The sequence below is a fragment of the Triticum dicoccoides genome, chromosome 2B, assembly GCF_002162155.2.
Source record: "Triticum dicoccoides isolate Atlit2015 ecotype Zavitan chromosome 2B, WEW_v2.0, whole genome shotgun sequence".
NCBI classification, from domain to species: domain Eukaryota; kingdom Viridiplantae; phylum Streptophyta; class Magnoliopsida; order Poales; family Poaceae; genus Triticum; species Triticum dicoccoides.
The window spans coordinates 483,159,500-483,183,052 of NC_041383.1; the positions used below are offsets into that span (position 1 = coordinate 483,159,500).

The 23,553-nt window shown below is 44.2% G+C and overlaps 1 protein-coding gene across 1 annotated transcript in view; it reads right to left on the bottom strand.

The window, feature by feature from the left end:
* LOC119364366 (chloride channel protein CLC-c-like) overlaps positions 1–4,503 on the bottom strand; it is an 8,210-nt gene extending 3,707 nt beyond the window's left edge. The window contains exons 1-4 of the mRNA XM_037629834.1: positions 4,262–4,503; positions 1,926–2,272; positions 1,123–1,323; positions 806–983 (exon numbers count right to left, since the gene is read on the bottom strand). Coding sequence (XP_037485731.1) covers positions 806–983; positions 1,123–1,323; positions 1,926–2,209 — 663 coding nt within the window. The 5' untranslated portion in view covers positions 2,210–2,272; positions 4,262–4,503. The remainder of the gene's footprint in view (positions 1–805; positions 984–1,122; positions 1,324–1,925; positions 2,273–4,261) is intronic.
* Between the last annotated feature and the right edge of the window lie 19,050 nt (positions 4,504–23,553).

Sequence of the window (23,553 nt, forward strand, 5' to 3'; positions counted from 1 at the left end):
AAGAAGAAGTTATGAGAACAACATAATTTGACTCTGTCTACAATTAGAGACAACTGTTTGTATTGGTCCAATGATTTGCCAGCTGGTTATACTCCATCACTTTATTTTGAAGTTATCAACCATATGCTCTACAACTGAATGTTTTTTCTCTTCAGAGTTCCACAAATGACAAACTCTAGAAAGTAGTGGTCCACAAATGACAAGCTCTAGAAAGTAGTGGGTTGCCTTTGGCATCACAAATCTGAAGAAATCTCAACAATGATACCCTAGGAATTTTCTAAAGTTTCCGACAAAACTAAAACAGAAATAAAATAATGAGTGTCCTCATGTAACAGATGTATTGTCCGGAATGGCCTACAGGCTACTGCCATAAATAAAGGATGCTGCAGAGTTTCAACTATAGATTAATTTTCCAAGTTATTTTATTTCTGTTGCAGATAGGATTTTGCTTATCATATGAAGGACTGTAAGCAGCAGTTTAGGCAAATCACTACAGCTGGAAAGAAATCATGGATGGTACCATACAATCTCTGACTGCTCGTCAAAAATTCTGAAACCTAAGACCTCCAAAGACAAAATTACTTGTTAGAGATTTCAAACGTCGTTATTTCCTTTCCTACACTGCCTAGCAGCACTGAAAAGGTATCATAGGTTCTGTGACAAGCATGCAAATCATTTCAGAGGTAAGGATGCAAATTCCAGCAATGATCCAAGTAATCTAATGAGATAAGCTAGCATAATTTTTTACCATAATGTAGGTATTACTCAAAACCTAATAAAAGCATGAATCTGAGTCAAATCTTACCTTCACAAAGAGTGTGCTGGGAGCTAAAATAGAGTAAGCATCAACTCCATTAAGATATGCTTTAACTTCAGGGATGCCAGACCCAGCAGCAGCTGGTGCTATGTAAGCGCATAGTGCTGCAGCAGTGGCTCCTAAGACTAGATTGCAGCCTCCATATGCCAAAAATGCTGTGAAGTACCTGCACTGGAAGCAGCACGCAATCGACAACTTCACATTACTCCATTGCTGCAAACCAAACAGTATTTGGAAACAACATACTAATGTATTTAAGCTACACCTTATGGTAAAACAGCAAAAGCACCGGAGTGAAGCTTTACCTCTTCTGGAGCATAAGATCACCTGTGAGCACCAATTTGAATCCAGCAATATTCTCGACTGCAAGGTTGTTGAAGAAGCCAACAAGCCCAGTCAACAAGCCAATAAGAAGAACTAATGCCCATTTCAGGACAACATACTGAAATATCTGATTCTTCTTTCTCGATCGCCAGTCTTGCTTGAAAAGATCATTCTCCACAATTCTGGAACACGCAGCAGAGTTTTCAGAGCGCAAGTAATGAAACACGCCTACTGAAGTATACGGTATTAGTTCAATTCTGAAACCACGTTATTTCTTTTCCCTTCAGAATTCAACCATCGAACTTATGCAACAGCCCTTTTTTTACATTCTTGTTATCTTATATAGTTTTGCACACTGCAGTCAGTGAATAAACATCTAAATTCACCAAAACTTTGATATATATAAACACATTACTGCTCGTTTGTGTAAAGGGATTACATCTCCCCATTTCACCCCCTTTTCTTCAATGATAGCTTTGTGCAATCGGCTCGACACGTAATGAGTGTTACTCGAAGTACATTCCTAGGATTGCTTTTCAAAGAAAAATCCTGGCGCTGGGCAGGTAAAGAACCTTATAAATAATCCTACTCCTAGATGACAGTATCCGCGTTCTTTAAAAAGTACAGTGCTGTACAAGACAAAAAGGATCACGCTTTCTAGAGGATAACGTATTCCCCTTGGGAATTCAGCAGAAGATGCCGACGAACTTTCTCGTGTCCAAGTCAAACATTAAATTAAAATTAGTTGAGACGGGGAGGGGGGAGAGCTGAGGGGGGCGCTTACTCGTAGTCGAGGCTCTCGATGGCGAAGACGTTGGCGCCGACGATGGCGATCTGGGAGGTGGTGTTCATGGTGCGCTTCCGCAGCAGCGGCTCCCGCGGGCCGTCGTCGTCGTACCGCAGCAGCGCGTCGGACGAGGCGTACCTCCCCGCGCCGCGCCACCCGCCGCCGTCCATGCTCTCTATGTCGTAGTTGAAGCTGGCCTCCCGCTCCGGCAGCGGCGACGGCGACGGCGGCGGGGGCGGGTGCTGGTTGGAGTTGGAATGCGGCGCCTGGTCGCCGTCCATTCTTGCTTCTCGGCCGTCCGCGCTGTTGCTGCTTGCTGACGCTTGCCTCCTCTCCTGGGGTCCCTGCGCTTTATGGGAGGCGCGTGAGCTAAAGAAATGGTAGCGAGTGAAAGCGCGAGACAGTAAATAAAAAGGAAGGGTACTGGAGATTAAACCAGGCCCAAATCGTACCAGCGGCGCTTCTTTCTACGCGAAATATAATCTGGAAAAGGAAAATCTTACCTCCGTCTGAAACACACGTGTTCCACGTGACTTTGACAGGCGATTTTTCTCTCTCTCTCTTTTTTGTTGGGGCTGACTACTACAGCGAATTCGCCTTCGATTTTTTCTGGTGGAATTTATTTGGTTTTTTTGTTTGCGAGAAGGATAGGAAATTTTCCGAAACTGATGGAGCAGGAAACGGAAGGACCATCGTGCTGGCGAACCAGCGAGAGCCAGCGCAGCGACGTGAGACAGCGGACAAGGGCTGCGCACGCCGGGCTACGGAAATTTGGCCGGCCAGCGAGCGAGGCTGCTGCTGTCGCGGCGACCCGACGAAAAGGGCGGGGGAGCCGTTCACGTGCGTGCGCCACATGATTTCTCCCGACCTACTCGTACCCCGGCCGCTCCCACCGAATTATCAGGTGCTCTGTGCCAGGAACTAAACGGAAAAGAAGAGAAAATATGTGAAGCTGTGGCTGGCTAGGCTAGGCTAGGGAAGAAAACAACGGGCGCTGGTGGGCCCGCCTAGCTTGCCGGTGATATCCGGTGCAGGCGAGAGAGGGGTACACTGTTCATTCAGATAAAGACGCCGACTGTCTGTCTCTTGTATGGGTCTGGTACTCTGGTTTCGCGCCAAACCGAAATCAAGTCGAGGAGAGGAGAAGGGGTATAGTTATGGCGACATGGGTTAAGATCACTGTTCCCTACTACGAGAACGTCACGCACGTACGAGTCCATCTCACCATCCCCTAGCAAAAGGGGCGAAAGCCATTTTCGACGCCCCGTGTTAGCACGAAAGAGATAGAGTTCCACATTGTTGCACACTGCTGCACGCCTGTCGATCTCAATTAAATTAAGGAGTCCTAAAAACAAGGTCAAATTCGCAGCCATACACACCAACTACTACACGTGTAAAGGCAGTGGATTCCCGCTTCAACGGGACGAATCGGGTTCGAGATCTTTCTTTCCAACGCCCAGAAAAGAAGAATAGGGTTCGAGTCCACATGTCGCGGCCAGCTTTGCCGCCCACTCACGGCTCATCTCATCATTGTTAACTCGATCCTCTGGTTACCTTTCCGGATCGATCAATCAGCGGACTGTCTCGTTCATCTTCATCTTTATCCTTCCCACATGTGGACAAGAGGACAAGAATAGTCGCTCGAAAGAGAGTTAGGAGTAATCACATCCTACTATCTTTTTTTAATACTTCTACGAACTCAGCTAATCCATTGCTCGGTACAGTACATGTTATGACAAGGCTCAATCAAATGAGCAGGCCAACAGAATGCTACAAAAAGGGCACTACGGTAAATTGCAATGTGTAGTAGAGCCAGCAGCAGAACGAGTACTACATGGTCTAACACTTACGATCTAAGAGTTCTATACCGTGATATCTGAGATATCTGAGATGTTCGGATTTTGTGCTCCGTATGCTTTCCTATCACAATTTGACGTCACGCCAAGGCCATGAAGGGGTGTGGCTGCCACGTCGGGATCGAGCTTGGCCTTGTGTTTGTTTGCCGTTAGTTCTGTTGTTGGGAGAAATTAAGCAGTACTAGCAGTTCTTAGTGGATGTACGTACAACACTTGTGGCCACACCCATCGCCCTGGCTAATTCAAAAGACTAGCAGCATATACCTCGAAGAAGAAAACATCGACATAGCATACTGCTCTTCCGAGAATCAATGAGCATGGTCCGGGCATGAACATGCTCGCTCCATCATTATCTACCACCCATGTCCTAACTCCTAAGTAACGGCAAGTTTGGACGGGAAACGAGAAGGAAGGGAATGCAAATTAACGAGCAGCTCAACATGTGCCGCCCGAGATGGAGATGGAGCTGCAGATTACCTGATTCGAGTCGGCGCCCCTTCACCTCCAAGAATCGCCTACTCTGCTGCTATGGTGATCAAGGGCAGGGCAGCCTCCTCCCCTGCTTTTGCTTCTCTGGTGGCAAAGGCGGCGGAGATGGAAGAGTAGGAGACCCGCAACCAGAAGGCGCAGGGCGTACGGAAGCCTGTGGAGAAAGAGGAGGGAGGGAGGGAGAAGAAGGCGGGACAAGTCAGGTGGTGGTATAAAAGAAAGAGACGCTAGAGACGATGGCGAGATCCAGAGCTGCGCCCATTGGCTGCCCCGCCGTTTCCCTATATTATTTCAGAAAAAAAAAACCATGAGAGATTGGATACCTTCCCTTCCGATGCACTCGATCGCGGCTTTATCCGGGGTCGGCTCATCGGTGTTCCCAATCATGGCGCGGACGTGGGATCTGCTGCCTGCCTATGCTGCGCTGCGCTGCGCTGCTCGGGAACGTGTCCCTCGTGGCGCCGCCGGGGCCCGCGGCCAGCACGGACGCGTGGGACGATTGATCCCCCGGTGGACGGCTGCGATCGACTGCACCGGCACCCTGACCTGTCTGTGATCTCTTTCTTTCGCGGTTTCTCGTCGGTGCTGTTCCTTCCTTTCTGACTTCATAATTATCTATCTGCAGTGTTTTTCCTTCCGAAGATTGGTTGGCTTGATCAGTTCTGAGATACGACTGTGCTTGCCGACCACCGGTGCCGGGGCACCGTCGTCATAGGTACGTCGTGCATCACGGGGCGCCCTCGTTGATAATTAACCCGACGGGTTGCATGCATCACGGGGCGGCCCTATTGTCAAATTAAGCCTTGATAGGGATGGCTCTTTTGTAGCAAGACATGGAGATTCAAAGAAAGCAGCCAGAGGGATCTACAAGGTCAGAGAAACGATGTGAATTTGCCTGACTTACGGAGGTAATCCCAAGCACCGGTCGCCGTAATGTCATATCATTATCGCAGGGAGGGAGAGACCCGAGCAACTTGCATCTGTCTAAGATTAATTCTACCAAGGTCGTTATATTAATAGTCTCCTTAACATGTATGAAACGTGCTTTAAAGTATTGTAAACGTCGCCGAGGCGATCCAAAAATATAGAATAGTTACTAAGCGTAGCCTTTTATTTTTATTTCCCCATGAAATCCGTTTGTCATTGGCTACAAGACCTCTTCCTTCTCCATCTCAATGATAAAAATTTCTACTAAATTTCAACATGAATTTCAGCAAGGAATTTCAACTTGAAATGCAATTAGGATTTAAACAATCGTTTAAGCTCGATTCTTTGCTAGAATTTAAACTACGGGCTCTTCCTCCATTTGGAAGTGACCTCGCAGGCTAGGGAGGCTTCAGATGCCACGACTTCTATGGTCGATGCATGCATGTGCGTCCTTGATGCGGGAGAAGCCATATTTTTTTAAGGCTGTCATGAGCGCTGCGTTAGTATAGTTAGAAAGAAATGTTTAGAGAAATGTACTCCAAGGGATTGCAAGAAAAAAAAGTAAATCTCACTTCTGGGAAGGATTAATGAAGGTTAAACCTATTTTTTGCAATCTAGTAGGAAATTAGTGGGAAATGGGGAGATGACTTTACTTTGGACTGATGTTTGGTTAGGAGATAGACCTTTGAGTGTTCAGTTTCCCAGACTTTTCTTGCTTAACTTCTGTACCAATTTTTCTGTAGCTAAAGCCTTGTCTGAAAACATGAGTTTGATTAGATTCATAAGAATTCTTTGGGGGGGGGGGGCACTGCTGACGTAACGGTTAGATTTTGTGTGGAGGCTATATATACCCCTCCAGCCACTCCTCATTCGTGAGGAAAGTCATCATAACGTGCCTACACTTCCAACATTCATTTTCTGAGAGAGAACCACCTACTCATTTGTTGAGGCCAAGATATTCCAATCCAACCATATGAATCTTGATCTCTAGCCTTCCCCAAGTTGCTTTCCACTCAAATCATCTTTCCACCAAACCCAATCCTATGAGAGAGAGTTGAGTGTTGGGGAGACTATCATTTGAAGCAAAAGAGCAATGAGTTCATCATCAACACACCATCTATTACCTTTTGGAGAGTGGTGTCTCCTAGATTGGTTAGGTGTCACTTGGGAGCCTCCTACAAGATTGTGGAGTTGAACCCAGGAGTTTGCAAGGCAAGAAGATCGCCTACTTCGTGAAGATCTACCCTAGTGAGGCAAGTCCTTCGTGAGCGATGGCCATGGTGGGATAGACAAGGTTGCTTCTTCGTGGACCCTTCGTGGGTGGAGCCCTTCGTGGACTCGCGCAACCGTTACCCTTCGTGGGTTGAAGTCTCCATCAAGGTGGATGTACGATAGCACCACCTATCAGAACCACGCCAAAAACATCTGTGTCTCCAATTGCGTTTGCATACTCCAATCCCATCCCTTTACTTTCTTGCAAGTTGCATGCTTTACTTTCCGCTGCTCATATACTCTTTGCATACTTTCTTGAACCATTTCTTGATTGCTTGACTTATGCTAATTTGCTAAAATCTACCAAGAACTAAAATTGGGAAAAGGTTAAGTTTTTATTTGGTCAAGTAGTCTAATCACCCCCTCTAGACATACTTTCCATCCTACAATTGGTATCAGAGCTTTGGCCTCTATTTGCCTTGATTTCCATAGCTTTTGGTGACCATAGCCTTGGTTTCACAACCTAGGAGAGTATGGCGTCTAGCAAGGGAAACTACCACCGTAGAGGTCCTTACTTTGATGGTACTAATTTTGCTAGTTGGAAGCATAAGATGAAAATGCATATTCTTGGACATAACCCCGCCGTTTGGGTTATTGTGTGTATTGGCTTGCAAGGTGAATTCTTTGATGGGAGAGAACCGAACCGTGAAGCTACCGCGGAAGAGTTGAAGATGCTGTAATACAACGCTCAAGCTTGTGATATCCTCTTCAACGGATTGTGCCCCGAAGAATTCAACAAAATCAGCCGCCTTGAGAATGCAAAGAAAATTTGGGATACTTTGATTGATATGCACGAAGGTACCGACTCCGTCAAGGAATCCACATTGGATGTGCTTCAAAGTCAACTTGACAAGTTCAAAATGAAGGATGGTGAAGGTGTCGCTGAAATGTACTCTAGGCTTGCTCTCATCACAAATGAGATTGCCGCCTATGAAGAGATGACCGATAAATTCATCATCAAGAAGATCCTAAGAGCCTTGGATGGAAAATATGATACCGTGTGCACATTGATCCAAATGATGCCCAACTACAAAGATTTCAAACGGAAGTCATTGGTAGAATTGTTGCTCATGAGATGTCACTCAAGGATAAGGAAGAGCTTCACAACAAGTCAAGTGGTGCTTACAAAGCCTCATGTGATGCTCCTACATCATCAAGTGAGAAACAAACCTTCAATGAGGAATTGAGCCAAATGGTGAAAAACTTCAACAAGTTCTACAAGAGTAGAAGTAAGGAAAGAAGTTCCAAGTCAAGGTCCTACAATGGCAAAAGATCTTCGAGTCATGAATGTAATTGCTACAATTGTGGAAGACCTGGACACTACTCCAATGAGTGTACGACTCCTTACAAAAGGAGAGAAGATTCACCTAAAAGAAGAAGTAGAAGAGAAGAATCACCACTAGAGAGAGAAGGAGTAGAGATGATCGTTATGAACGAAGAACCTCCCGGAGAAGCAAGGATTCAGAAAGGAAGGATAAATGATCCAAGAGCTACACAAAGCGAAGACATCAAGCTCATGTTGGTGAATGGGTATCCGGCTCTGACTCCGACCATCACTCCGAAAGAAGTTATCACTCCGACTCCGAATATACTCAAGATGAAGGTGTTGCCGGTCTAGCACTTGTGTCAGCCAACTCCTACGACATATTTGACTCACCAAATGAAGGAATTGGAAGATGCTTCATGGCTAAAGGCCCAAAGGTATCACACCCCGAGTATGTTGATTTCAATAGTGATGAAGATGACTTGTTAGGTGATGATGATTTAGTTGTTGACAACTCTAGTGATGAATACTATGATGAAACGTCAATTATCATGCTAATCAAGATAAAATGAATGACAATGATAAGGAGAAGATTGAGCGTCTAACTAAAGAACTGAACACTCTTAAGTTAGCTCATGAAACTACCTTGGAAGATCATCGAGAACTTTTAAAGACTCATGAGAAGTTACATTTTGAAAAGCTCAACCTTGAGCAAGAGCATGCGTTTTTAAAAGCAATCAATGATGATCTTCGCAAGAAAAGTTCTTCTTACATTGCCAAGTGTTTACTCTTATATACTTACATGCCTCAAGTAAAATGTAGCAACAAGAGTAAGAAAGACTCTTCTTCTAGTAGTAACAATAATCATGCTAAACCCAATGTTGTTACCCCTAGTAGTTCTCTTGATTCCACTAATGATTCTCTTAGCCAAGTTACACTTGAGCAAGAAAATAGCTTATTGAAGGGAATTATAGAGAAAGGTGTCTACAAGAGCCTTGCCGAAAGTAAGCAATTTGAGGAAATTGTACGCAAGCAAGAAAGGCACCGGAAGAATCAAGGTGTTGGTTTTGAACGAAAGTTCAATGCCAATGGAGTTGAGTGGGAAGAAGATCAATACCCCAAGACAAAGTTTGTTCCTCAACAAGATAAGTATGATCCTACTTCTTTCCAAGGGACACAAGCTCAAGATGATATTCCACCATAAGACCACAAGCAAAAAGGCAAGGACAAGCTTCAAGAGGATATTGATGCATTTGAAGAATCTCCCAAGGCCTTGGTCAAGTAGGTTCCCAAGACTACATCAAGTTCTACCTCATCAAGTTCCACTACAACCCCAAGGATTCCCATCAAGATGATGTGGATCCCAAAGAAGAAGAACTAGAGAGTTCTTGAGGGTGACTCCGCCAACATACTTCACTTATATCATTTTGGCAAGGACAAGTGCGATCAACTTCCACACCTTGCACTAGTTCAAGGAGTCACAAACCCTCTTGTTGATAAGACAAGGGACAAGGTAACCTAATGCTTTCATGTACATCATCTTGTGTGTGCATCACTCTATGTCTATGGATATCCTTGTTTGTTCCTTATGGGACTAACCCGTTTAGGTATTGAAAGTGCAACTCACTCCAATGGTTAGCTTCGAAAGATCTACATCAACATTGAGCATCCACATCTTCAACACCTACATGAAGTCATCATCGACAAAACCCAAGGTTAGTTCATCCCTCTTAGGGGGGATATCACATCTAGGGGGAGCTTTACTCTAAGAATTGAGCTAAAGCAACTCTAATGGTGTGAACACAACAATGCTTTATGTAAAAGTGGTAACCCCACTTGTGCTTAAACAATGAGTATGACCTATGATCAAATGGTCTCATTTGACTCCTAAGTCAAGATACTCATATATAGATGACCTAGTCATCGCCAATTGCTTGATAGATGCTAGAATGATTGTGCATGCTTTGCCATATATTTCATTTGCCATTTTATTGTGTGAGCATGTTGGTTGCATATTTTACTCATTCGAGGACATCCACTTGTTGTTTTGATTGTTTGGCTCTTTTTCTTTTGCGAAGTAGATGGACAAGAATGCCTAAGAACCTTCTCTAGCTATCTATGCTTTTCTTGTCTCAAACTCTATTCATGCTACATCACAAAGTGTGAGGAGCACTCGGAGTCCCCGATTCGTCATAGACTTAAACTTCCAAAAACTCTTTGTGCATTTCGGTCTAACCGAGACATCCATTTCGGTCACACCAAGTTCACTAAGTTGATCTAGGTTTTCATAGGTGCAACCGATTTGAACACTTCGGTCACACCGAGTTGCAGCAACCGCTTGTGACTCTGCAATCTCGGTGCCACCGAGTTGTTCCACTCAGTCACACCGACAGGGTCGGGATATAAATACCCACGGGTGAGATTTTGGAAAATACTTCAAAACCCCTCAGCTTGCGCGTGTCCTGCCCTGCCTCCTCGGGTCTCCGGATTGCCTCTCGCCGCCAGCGACCTCCCGCCGCTGGTTTCTGCTGCCGTCGCCGCCGTAGCGAACACCCTCTGAACTAGGGTACATGTTCGACCCCTTGTGTCGTCTTTTTCACTTCGATTCCTAGCACAAGGACAATGCCATGATTCTTGCCACGAATGAGATTAATCTATCTAGCTAAATCTTCCTTAGGCCTAGTTTGATTCGAAAATTTTAGGGTTAGCTCTCCGCAGAACTCATCTCGGACCGACCGAATCATAGAAATCGGTCTCACCGATTCGGCTTAGGCCATTGCACATGCGCTTTTCGGTCTGACCGAAAACTGCAAATCGGTATGACCAAGTTCAGGATTCTGTGAAACCCTAGCAATCTCGGTGCCACCGAACTGTGACTCGGTCCGACTGACTTCACTAGTTTAGGTTCCAAGTGTTGCTTCGATATCACCGAGTTTGTCAATTTGGTAGCTCCGAGATCATTTCTGTAGAGAACTAAAACTAAGTTTTTGACTCAATTTGTTTTGCAAAACCTCTGTACTTTGTGATGCTCATCCACTCTACCTCATCTATAATCTATTCACAGGGTTTGCTATCAGTTTTTGCCAAGATGTCTGACCAAAGTGACAGCCAGAACAGATCTGAACATCAAGAGCAGTTGAGTGAGGGCACTAGTCCCTCAAGCAGTTATGATGAGGGCAGCCGGAGCACACCTAGTAACTTGCCCAAGGCAGCTACTAGAGCAAGGAAGAAGAGAACCTCAGATTCTGAAGATGAAGATTATGTTGCAGCTGAGGATGAGGCCACCTCAAAGAAGAGAGTTGTGAAGAAGGAGTTTGGCACTGCTGCATCCACTAAGCCAGGCATGAACAAGAAGGCACTTGCTAGGAGGATCCCAACCTCCAAGCCAAGAAAGGTTGCCACAGAAGAAACCATGAAGCCCGCTATAGATGATGGTGAGGCAGTTGGAGATGGCCAGAAGAAGAGAAAGGAGAGGGTTAAGAAGATCATTGCCAAAGTCATTGGCAAGCCCTCCATGATGAGATCTGATGATGAATAGGAAGAGGAAGAGGATGCTGCTCCAGCACCTAAGGCACAAAAGCTAATGGGAGATGCAATTAAGTCAGGGGCTGCTCCTAAGCCCAAACCTGCTCCCAAAGCTGCTGCTCCAGCCACCAAGTCTGCACCCAAGAGGAGTACTAGCAACATCCCTGCTGAGGAAAATAACAAGGCCCCAGTGCCTGAAGCTGGAGAAGAAGAAGCTGAAGCCCAAGTGCTAAGGAAGCTCAAACCAAAGATTCCAGACCACAATGACACACATCCTGTGGCAGAGGACATGAGCATCAGGAAGGATGCAGGTCTGAGACTTTGGAGGAAAAATGACCCATATGCTGTAAGGAGGAGAACTGCTGTGGATTACAGGTTCCACACTAAGGAACAACAAGACTTTTATGGGACCATTCTGCTTGACAAGAAGCCAATAGTCTGTGATATGAGATGGGTTGACTGGACATACATCAGAGAGAATGAAGATAACTTCCCAGGTGTCTATGATAGCTTCAAGGCTTGTGGAGTGGACAAGTTTGTTGGCCAGAAGCTCACTAAGTGGAATGATGAGCTAATCATGCAATTCTACTCCACTGCTCACTTCTACCCTGATGGAAGGATTGTCTGGATGTTAGAGGGTACTAGGTACCAATCCACTGTTGATGAATGGGCCAGATTGATAAATGCCCCAACAGCTCATGAGGATGACTTGGATGTGTATGCCAAGAAGAAGAAAGACCACAACTCTATGGCCAGTATGTACAAGGAGATTCCTGATGATCCCCTAGAAACACACAAGTTGGGCTCAGTGAAGTTTCTGTTGTCTTGTTTGCCAACTATCAACACTATCCTCAGGCACACTATTTTTCCCAAGTCTGGAGATCACAGAATGATAAGAGGACATTCCATCAACTTGTTGCACATATTTGATGTCCCTCATAAGTTCAAGGTGATGAGTCTGATTGTGGAAACAATCAAGAGGACAACAGCAGATCAGAAGAGATCTTGTGGGTATTATCCACATATTCAGGTGCTCATCAACTCAAAGATGGGCACATGCACTTATTTGTTGGACAAGGAGCATTTACCTCTCAAGCCAGATTTTGAGGATAACACTGTGGTCATGGATGAGAAAGATCCTTCCTCAGTGCAAGCACATGAGAAGAGAGAAAAAGCAAAGGCAGAGAAAGCTGCAAAGATGCCAAGTGCTGAAGAGGCATCTTAGGTGTTCCTAAAGAGAAAACAAGATCAGCTTTGGTATCTGATCCAATCCACCTTGAGGATTGAGAAGGGCTTGGCCACCCTGACTCAAAATCAGGAGAGTTTGTAGAGGATTATTGAGCAAAAGTTCTATGATCTTGATGTCAAAGTCACTGAGATTCAGTCAGCAGTAGAGTAGCTCCAGGAGGAAGCAGAGGAGAAGAAGGGAAAGACAACTACAGATGTTTTTCATCAAGTGCATGTGCCAAGAGCTCAGAGGTCTGATGCAGTGCATGTTCCTGATACTAGAGCCACTACATCTGCACCAGCAGCCACAGCTTCAGTGCCACCTCCAGCAGCCACTCCACCAGCTCCAGCTACATCAACAGAAGCCTTTGTCCTGGGAGTCATCACTAGACCACCTCATGGAGACCAAGCCTGAGAGATGCATAGCACTATGCATATTTGAACTTTTTGGTAACTTGTTGCCAAAGGGGGAGAAATATGTATAAATCATAGTCTTCGAGAGAGAGAGTGTGTTGCCTTTTGTCTCTCTTTGCACCCTATTTGGTTGAACTTTTATATGTGTTTGCTTGACACATTATGTCCTTTTGTGATATACTTGGATGATCATGTGTTTGATCATATGCTACTTTAATGTGTGCTTGAATGATATTATCCCTTATATCCATTTATGATCATTCACTTTGCTTGGTGATGAGTGCATGCTTTCAATTGTTATCATTTTGAGCGCTCCACCAAGATGTAGGTGACATGGAAGAGTGATCCATAATCCTAACACATTGTGCATTTGCAGTCCAAAGCAAATTTTAAATAATGCACAAATTTAGGGGGAGCTCTTGCTTATCACATACTTCTGAAAGTGACGATGTACTTCAATCTTATTATCATTTGTCGAAGCTTTGATCTATATGTTATCATCAATTACCAAAAAGGGGGAGATTGAAAGTGCAACTATCCCTGGGTGGTTTTGGTAATGATTAACAACATATAGCTCATTGAACTAATGCCACTTCAAGATAAATATTTCAGGAAAGTTCAATGATTGGCATGGCATGGACAAGGGAATGTGGACCCCTCAAAATGCTAAGGACAAAAGATTGGCTCAAGCTCAAAGCTCGGGACTCTACATTTCCTATTTTAGTGATCCAAGATCACATTGAGTCTATAGGAAAGCCAATACTATTAAAAGGGGATGAGGTGTTGCTTAATGGCTTGCTTGCTCAAAGTGCTTAGTGATATGCTCCAAAGCCCTCAACCACTTTCTCATATCCACATATGTCCCAAACCAAAAGTCAAACTCGGCCCCACCGATTTGATCCATCCGACGCCACCAAGTTCATTTGACATAGCCACTGCCAGAAACCCTAGTCACTTCGGTCTCACCGATAGGGATCTCGGTCTCACCGAGATGGGATTGCAAACTCTCTGTTTCCCTCTGTAACGTTTTGGTCAAACCGAGATGAGCGATTGGTCCCACCGAGTCTACAATGCAAACTCCATGTTTCCTTTTCGTAACGCTTCGGTCCCACCGAGACGAGCGAATCGGTCCCACCGAGTTTGTATAATCGGTCAAACCGAGATTACGTTATGCCCTACCCCTAATGATATCGGTCCCACCGAGTTGACATGTCGGTCCCACCAAAATGCCTAACGGTCATATTATGAACTAAATCACTTCGACCGAGTTTTCTGATTCGGTCCCACCGAGTTTGGTGAATTGTGTGTAACGGTTAGATTTTGTGTGGATGCTATATATACCCCTCCACCACTCCTCATTCATGAGGAAAGCCATCAGAATGTGCCTACACTTCCAGCATTCATTTCCTGAGAGAGAACCACCTACTCATGTGTTAAGGCCAAGATATTCCAATCCAACCATATGAATCTTGATCTCTAGCCTTCCCCAAGTTGCTTTCCACTCAAATCATCTTTCCACCAAACCCAATCTTATGAGAGAGAGTTGAGTGTTGGGGAGACTATCATTTGAAGCAAAAGAGCAATGAGTTCATCATCAACACACCATCTATTACCTTTTGGAGAGTGGTGTCTCCTAGATTGGTTAGGTGTCACTTGGGAGCCTCCGACAAGATTGTGGAGTTGAACCAAGGAGTTTGCAAGGGCAAGGAGATCGCCTACTTCGTGAAGATCTACCCTAGTGAGGCAAGTCCTTCGTGGGCGATGGCCATGGTGGGATAGACAAGGTTGCTTCTTCGTGGACCCTTCATGGGTGGAGCCTTTCATGGACTCGCGCAACCGTTACCCTTCGTGGGTTGAAGTCTCCATCAACATGGATGTACGATAACACCACCTATCGGAACCACGCCAAAAACATCTGTGTCTCCAATTGCATTTGCATACTCCAATCCCATCCCTTTACTTTCTTGCAAGTTGCATGCTTTACTTTCTGCTGCTCATATACTCTTTGCATACTTTCTTGAACCATATCTCGATTGCTTGACTTGTGCTAATTTGCTAAAATTTGCCAAGAACTAAAATTGGGAAAAGGTTAAGTTTTTATTTGGTCAAGTAGTCTAATCACCCCCCTCTAGACATACTTTCGATCCTACATAGTGGCTAAAAGAAGGCGGTAGAATTACACTTCTTTTCCAACATAAAACTACTATGCACAAGAAGAAAATATAAGATCTCTATGCTGACCAGAGAGGATAGATCGGTGATTATAGACAAGGAAGAAATTGAAGGGATGATCAATTGTATTTATGGGGATGGAGTGTGAGACTACTCCTAGTGGGTGGTGAAATTGCAACTAATCCCCGGGTGGTTTTGGTAATTCATAACAACATATAGCTCATTGAAATAATATCCATTCAAGATAAATATTTCAGGATGTTCAATGATTGGCATGGCATTGACTGGACATGTCCTCAAAATTCTAAGCACAAGGATTGGCAAAAGCTCAAGACTCTTAATTTCTATTTTAGTGATCCAAGATCACATTGAGTCCATAGGAAAGCCAATACTATTAAAAGGGGATGAGGTGTTGCTTGATGGTCTACTTGCTCAAGTGCTTAGTGACATTGCTCAAAAACCCTCAGCCACTTTCTCCATCCAAATATGTCCAAACCCTAATTCCAAACTCGGCCCCACCGATACTTTCTATCCGGAGCCACATAGTTCATCTTGACATAGCCACTGCCAGAAACCCTAATGATTCGGTCACCGAGATGGCCTTGCAAACTCCCTGTGACTTGTTGCAAATTTTTTGCTCTCATCGAGATGTTGCAATCGGTGTCACCGAGTTGTCTTGACAGATTCTCTGTTGCTTATTGCTTCACTTCGGTCTCATCAAGTTGATGCAATTGGCGCCACCAGGATGAAGTTTTCCCTAAGCCCTAGCACATCAGTCCCGCCAAGTTGTTCTAGTCGGTCCCATCAAGATTCCTAACGTTCATATTTTTGTACTGATCGGTGCCACCGAGTTTCACAATCGGTGCCACCGAGATGGACCAAAAGTGTGTAACAGTTGGATTTTGTGTGGATGCTATATATACCCCTCCACCCCCTCTTCATAAGAGAGGAGAGCCATCAGAACGTGCCTACACTTTCCACCATCCATTTTCTGAGAGAGAACCACCTACTCATGTGTTGATATCAAGAGATTCATTCCTACCATTTGAATATTGATTTCTAGCCTTCCCCAAGTTTCTTTCCACTCAAATCCTTCTTCCACCATAGGCAAATCTGTGTGAGAGAGTTGACAGTTGGGGAGACTTTCATTTGAAGCACAAGAGCAAGGAGTTCATCATCAACACACCATGTATTACCTTTTGGAGAGTGGTGTCTCCTAGATTGGTTGGTGTCGCTTGGGAGCCTCTGATAAGATGTGGAGTTGAACCAAGAAGTTTGTAAGGGCAAGGAGATTTCCTACTTCGTGAAGATCTACCCAAGTGAGGCAAGTCCTTCATGGGCGATGGCCATGGTGGGATAAACAAGGTTGCTTATTCATAGACCCTTCATGGGTGGAGCCCTCCGTGGACTCGTGCAGCCGTTACCCTTCTTGGATTGAAGTCTCCATCAATGTGGACATATGATAGCACCATATATCGGAAACATGCCAAAAGTCTCTGTGTCCCCATTGCATTTGCCTTCTCCAAACCCTTCCCTTTACCTTCATGTGCAATGTTTTACTTTTCACTGCTATACTCTTAGAATTGCATGTGTAGGTTGATTGCTTGACTTCTCATATTTGCTAAAATCTGCCCACAACTAAAATTGGGAAAAGGATAGATTTTTATTTGTTCAAGTAGTCTAATCCCCCCTCTAGACATACTTTTGATCCTATAAGTGGTATCATAGCTTTGGTCTCCCTTAGCCCTGATTTCCATAGCTTTGGTGATCATAGCCATGATTTCACAACCTATAGAGTATGGCGTCTAGTGAGGGAAACAATCACCGTAGAGGTCCTTATTTTGATGGTACAAACTTTGCTAGTTGGAAGCATAAGATGCAAATGCATATTCTTGGTCATAACCTTGCCGTTTGGGTTGTTGTTCGCATTGGCTTGCAACGTGAATAATTCGAAGATGGTAGAGAACTGAACCGAGAAGCGTCCGTGGATGAATTTAAGATGTTGCAATACAATGCTCAAGCTTGTGATATTCTCTTCAATGGATTGTGCCCCGAAGAATTAAACAAAATTAGCCGCCTTGAGAATGCAAAGGAAATTTGGGATACCTTGGTTGATATACACGAAGGTACCGAGTCCGTCAAGGAATTCAAGTTGGATGTGCTTCAAACTCAACTTGGCAAGTTCAAGATGAAGGATGGTGAAGGAGTCGCTGAAATGTACTCTAGGCTTGCTCTCATCACAATGAGACTGCCGGCTTAGGAAGTGAGATGACCGATAAATTCATCATCAAGAAGATCCTTAGAGCCTTCGATGGAAAATATGATACCGTGCACACATTCATCCAAATGATGCCCAATTACAAAAAGTCTCAAGCCCACGGAAGTCATTGGTAGAATTGTTGCTCATGAGATGTCACTCAAGGATAAGGAAGAGCTCCACAACAAGTCAAGTGGTGCATACACAGCTTCAAGTGATGCTCCTACAACGTCAAGTGACAAGCTAGTCTCCAATGAAGAATTGAGCTTAATGGTGAAGAACTTCAACAAATTCTACAAGAGTATAAGCAAAGAGAGAAGCTCCAAGTCAAGGTCCTGCAATGACAAAAGATCTTCTAGTCATGATTGTAATTGCTACAATTGTGGAAGAGTCGGACACTACTCCAATGAGTGTACAACTCCCTAGAAGAAAACAGAAGACTCACCAAGAAGGAGTAGAAGAGATGAATCACCTCCAAGCGAGAGAAGGGGTAGAGATGATCGTTATGAACAAAGGCCCTCTCTAAGAAGCAAGGATTCAGAAAGGAAGGAAAAGTCATCAAAGAGCTACACAAGACGAAGACATCAAGCTCATGTTGGTGAATGGGTATCCGGTTCCGACTCTGACAACTACTCCGAGAGAAGCTATCACTCCGACATAGATTATATTCAAGATGAAGGTGTTGCCAGACTTGCTCTAGTGTCATCCAGCTCCCATGACATATTTGATTCACCAAATGAAGGAATTGGAAGCGGAGAAGGGTTTCCCCACTGGTCCATGGCCTCCATGGCGGCAGAGAGGCAAGAGCCCCTCCGAGATTGGATCTCTCTCTCTCTCCGTGTGTTTCCTTCTGTTTCTGCGCTCCCTAATTCTACCCTTTCGTCGATTCTTAAATTCCCGTAGATCCATAACTCCGATTAGGCTGTACTTTGGACATGATTTTTATCCGGATATTGGCTTTCTTGCGGCGAAAGAAGGGCACCAACCACCTTACAAAGTGGCCACGAGGGCCCAGGGCGCCCCCTGCCTTGTGGACTCCTCGGGCATCGTCTCACGTTGAATCCACTTTGCAAAATTCACATATATTCCAAAACAAGTCTCCATAAGTTTTTTTATCGCATTTGGACTCTGTTTGATATGGATTTTCTACGAAAAAGAAAACATGCAACAAGCAGGAACTGGCACTAGGCACTGGATCAATATGTTAGTCCCAAAACTAGTATAAAAAGTTGCCAAAAGTATGTCTAAGTTGTAAAATATTGGCATGGGGTAAACAAAAATTATAGATATGACGGAGACGTACCAGCATCCCCAAGCTTAATTCCTGCTCGTCCTCGAGTAGGTAAATGATAAAAAAGATAATTTTTGATGTGGAATGCTACCTAGCATAATATTGATCATATAATCTAATCATGGCATGAATATTAAGACACGAGTGATTCAAAGCAATAGTCTATCATTTGACATTAAGACAATAATACTTCAAGCATACTAATAAAGCAATCATGTCTTTTCAAAATAACATGGCCAAAGAAAGTTATCCCTACAAAATCATATAGTTTGGCTATGCTCCATATTCACCATACAAAATATTTAAATCATGCACAACCTCGATGACAAGCCAAGCAATTGTTTAATACTTTTGATGTTCTCAAACCTTTTCAACTTTCACGCAATAGATGAGCGTGAGCCATGGATATAACACTATAGGTGGAATATATATGATGGTGGGGGTTGTGTGGAGAAGACAAAAGGGGAGAAAGTTTCACATCAACTAGGAAACTCAATGGGCTATGGAGATGCCCATCAATCGATATCGATGCAAGTGAGTAGGGATTGTGTAAGTGCATCTAGTGCCACCCCTAGTTTGGTTTTGGAGTATTGATGACAAACGTGGTTGAGGGACTAATGTGTTTGTGAGAATTGCAGGATAACATAGGTAGTAGTCCCTCCTTGATTCGGTTTACCTACCGGAGATGACCCCTAAAAATGTATGAAGACATTGAAGATAATGGTGGTACGTGAAGACACTCACACTGAATACTATGACAGAAGAAGACATTGAGTGAAGACTATGGAGCGCGAAGACTTAGTAGTTTCGTTGTTTCTTTTCTTCTTTGTTGAGTCATAGGAACCACCGCACTGTTAAGTGGGGTCCAAGTGAACAAAGTCAGAGTGACTGAAGTGATGCTCAACCAAAATCCTATGTCTTCGAGCAAAGACAATGAGAGCAAATCTTATCCAGAGTCGGATAAGTCAGCTTTACTTGTAGCCCAAGTCAAGCTGCCGCATGTGTTTGAAATCTGACCGTTGTGACACGTGTCAATTCCTTAGTGACCCAGGGTCATTTCGGACAAATCAGGTCGGGTTGCCCAGTGGCTATAAATAGCCCACCCCCTACACCATAAATTGGTGGCTGCTCAGAGTTAGATACGGCTTTTGTCGTTTGAGAGCAACCCACCTCCGAAGCCTTTGAGAGAGAGAATCCTTGCGAGGACAAAGCCCAAACCACCCAGAGCCCAGAGAGTGTTTGGCATCACTGAAGTCTTTCTGTCCGCGTGATCTAAAGACTTGTTACACTTGAGGACTGTGAATCCTCCAGCCGGTTAGGCGTCGCATTCTGAGCATCCAAGAGTCATTGTGGATTGCCGGTGAACGAAGTCTGTGAAGGTTTGGAAGTCTACCTTGAAGACTTACCAGAGTGATTGGGCGAGGACTGTGTGTCCTTAGCTCAAGGGGAATAAGGTGAAGACACGGTCTTCTGAGTTCAATCTCAACCTCCCTAACCAGACATACAGTTGTCACAGCAACTGGAACTGGTCGAACAAATCCTTGTCTTCACAACACACTGGTTCTATCTCTTACTCTCCTTACTTACAGTTTGTCTTTGTGAAGTCATTGCCTGATTGCTCTGCCTGTTTGACTTCACTGTGTGACTACTTATTCTAATTGGCTTCATACTATCTTCCACCCTGATCCTACTACCTAGCTGCTATCACTCATCATGCTTTAGCTTCATACTTGTTTGACTATGGTGTGTCTAGTGTAGTTCATCTTCCGCTGCATGTTTATAGGTCCAGTTTTCATGTTTGTCTTCAAAACTCTCATGTTTTGAACACTTTCATAAAAATCGCCTATTCACCCCCCTATAGTCGATAACTAGCACTTTCAATTGGTATCAGAGCAAGGTACTCCCTTGTTCTGTGTGATTCGGTTTAACCACCTGGAGTTTTTAGCTATGTCGACTGCAGGACCGTCATCGAGATTGGTCTTACCGATCTATGCATGATGGCAGAGGCCGATGACATTCGCAAGTACACTCTACTGAACCTCATGACGAAGGATGTCATCTGCTCCTGTCTGTCCCGAAATCAGTTCAGGAACGTCATGCACCTCAATCACGCGAAGCTAATCTGGGACCGGCTTTCTAAGGTCTATGAAGGTCATCGTACTCATCATGATCCTTGGTCTGAGGATTACAAGGAGTCTCTCAAAGAGATGATCTTTGCACCTGAATCGTCATCATCTTCACCATGCCTCATGGCAGAGGGTGCCAAGGTAACTGAATGCTACCTTTCTGAATCTAGTGATGATGAATTAGGTGATGAATTTGGCCCCAGCTATGTCAAACTTGCTTCCCTTGCCACTAAACAACAAAGAGACTTGGAAAAGGTTCAATATATGCTTAGTAAGAGCGATGATATGTTGGGTGAAGAAATGGATCAGTCAAAAGCATTGGCTGAGAGTCTTCAGAGACTTCATTCCAAGTTTGACGCCCTTCAAGATCAACATAATACTCTCTTGTCTGATCACGAGAAGCTTTCTTTTGAATGTCTTCAAAGAAAGCAAGATCTTGAAAAGCTAAGAGTGGATTATGAAGATCTTCGGAAAGAGCGCGATTCATTACTTGCTCAACAAATCAGCGTTACACAGGAAGAATTTGTTCCTCCATGTATGAGGTGCATTGAACGTGAAACTACTAATTCTTCACCTGAATGTTCAAATGCTTCTAATACTACAAATTCTTCATATGTCTCTGCTGTCACTAATTCCTCATCCGAGGACAATGCAAGCATCACTGATGATGCAAGGCTGAAGGAATTGTACATGACAGGCATGTACAAAAGCCTCAAAGGGCATCAAACATTATGTGATGTCCTCAAAAAGCAGATTCTCAACCGAAACCCTAGAAAAGAGGGTATTGGGTTCGAGAGGAAAATGAATGTTGATGGGTCTTACTGGAAGCCTGAGCAGTACCCCAAAACCACATGGGTTGCTGCAAAGGAACCTTCAGTAGATCCATCCACCTTATTTGGTTTCACTTGCGCTAACCCTATTATCATTGATGAATCCTTTGATGCAAACTATAAACTGTTTAAGAATCAGAATGGTGAAGTGTTTGCCAGGTATATTGGGACTAACTGCAGGAATGGACCACCTATGAAGAAGATATGGGTACCTAAACAGCGTATTGAGAATCTTCCTATGAATGTCATCCTGACACCACCAAGGAAGAAGACAAACCCCAGACCTATGGCTTCATATGGCCCTAAGGCTTCATACAGATACATGACTCACCTGAGTCACCCTAACGCCAATGTTTTGTAGGGAAACCATACTCAGACTTATGAATATGAGCGTGTGTCTTCAAACCGCTATGATCATAGAACTAAGAACTTTTCTGCTTATTCATATGAGCATCGTTCTTCTCCTGCAAGGCTATTTGCTAGGTCTCCAAAGCCAAAATTCTCAGATGCTGCACTTAGACTCATTGCTTCTAAGCCACCCCTGAAGATGTGGGTGATTAAGAAGAATTAACTTTCTTTTGCAGGGAAAGGTCTCCAGCCGGAAATCAAAGGCGTCCGATGCTATTGCTGGAGACCTAAAACACATTATGGGACGCAAGATAAAATGCCCAAATGATCTTACTATGTGATAACCCACAAGTGTAGGGGATCACAACAGTTTCGAGGGTAGAGTATTCAACCCAAAATTATTGATTCGACACAAGGGGAGCCAAATAATATTCTCAAGTATTAGCAGCTGAGTTGTCAATTCAACCACACCTAGAAACTTAGTATCTGCAACAAAGTATTTAGTAGCAAAGTAATATGATAGTGGTGGTAACAGTAACAAAAGTAAAGACAGCAAAAGTAATGTTTTTGGTATTTTGTAGTGATTGTAACAGTAGCAACGGAAAAGTAAATAAGCGAGAACCAGTATAAGGAAAACTCGTAGGCACCGGATCAATGATGGATAATTATGCCGGATGTGGTTCATCATGTAACAGTCATAACATAGGGTGACACAGAACTAGCTCCAGTTCATCAATGTAATGTAGGCATGTATTCCGAATATAGTCATACGTGCTTATGGAAAAGAACTTGCATGACATCTTTTGTCCTGCCCTCCCGTGGCAGCAGGGTCCTATTGGAAACTAAGGGATATTAAGGCCTCCTTTTAATAGAGAACCGGAACAAAGCATTAGCACATAGTGAATACATGAACTCCTCAAACTAAGGTCATCACCGGGAGTGGTTCCGATTATTGTCACTTCGGGGTTGCCGGATCATAACACATAGTAGGTGACTATAGACTTGCAAGATAGGATCAAGAACTCACATATATTCATGAAAACATAATAGGTTCAGATCTGAAATCATGGCACTCGGGCCCTAGTGACAAGCATTAAGCATAGCAATGTCATAGCAACATCAATCTCAGAAAATAGTGGATACTAGGGATTAAACCCTAACAAAACTAACTTGATTACATGATAAATCTCATCCAACCCATCACCGTCCAGCAAGCCTGCGATGGAATTACTCACGCACGGCAGTGAGCATCATGAAATTGGTGATGGAGGATGGTTGATGATGATGACGGTGACGAATCCCCCTCTCCGGAGCCCCTAACGGACTCTAGATCAGCCCTCTCGAGAGAGATTAGGGCTTGGCGGCGGCTCCGTATCGTAAAACGCGATGATTTCTTCTCTCTGATTTTTTCTCCCCGAAAGCCAATATATGGAGTTGGAGTTGGCGTCGGAGGGCCACCAGGGGGCCCACGAGGTAGGGCGGCGCGCCCAGGGGGGCCCACCCTCGTGGACAGGGTGTGGGCCCCCTAGTCTTCATCTTTGTCGAGGATTTTTTATTAATTATCCTAAGATATTCCATGGAGTTTCAGGTCATTCCGAGAACTTTTACTTTCTGCACATAAAACAAC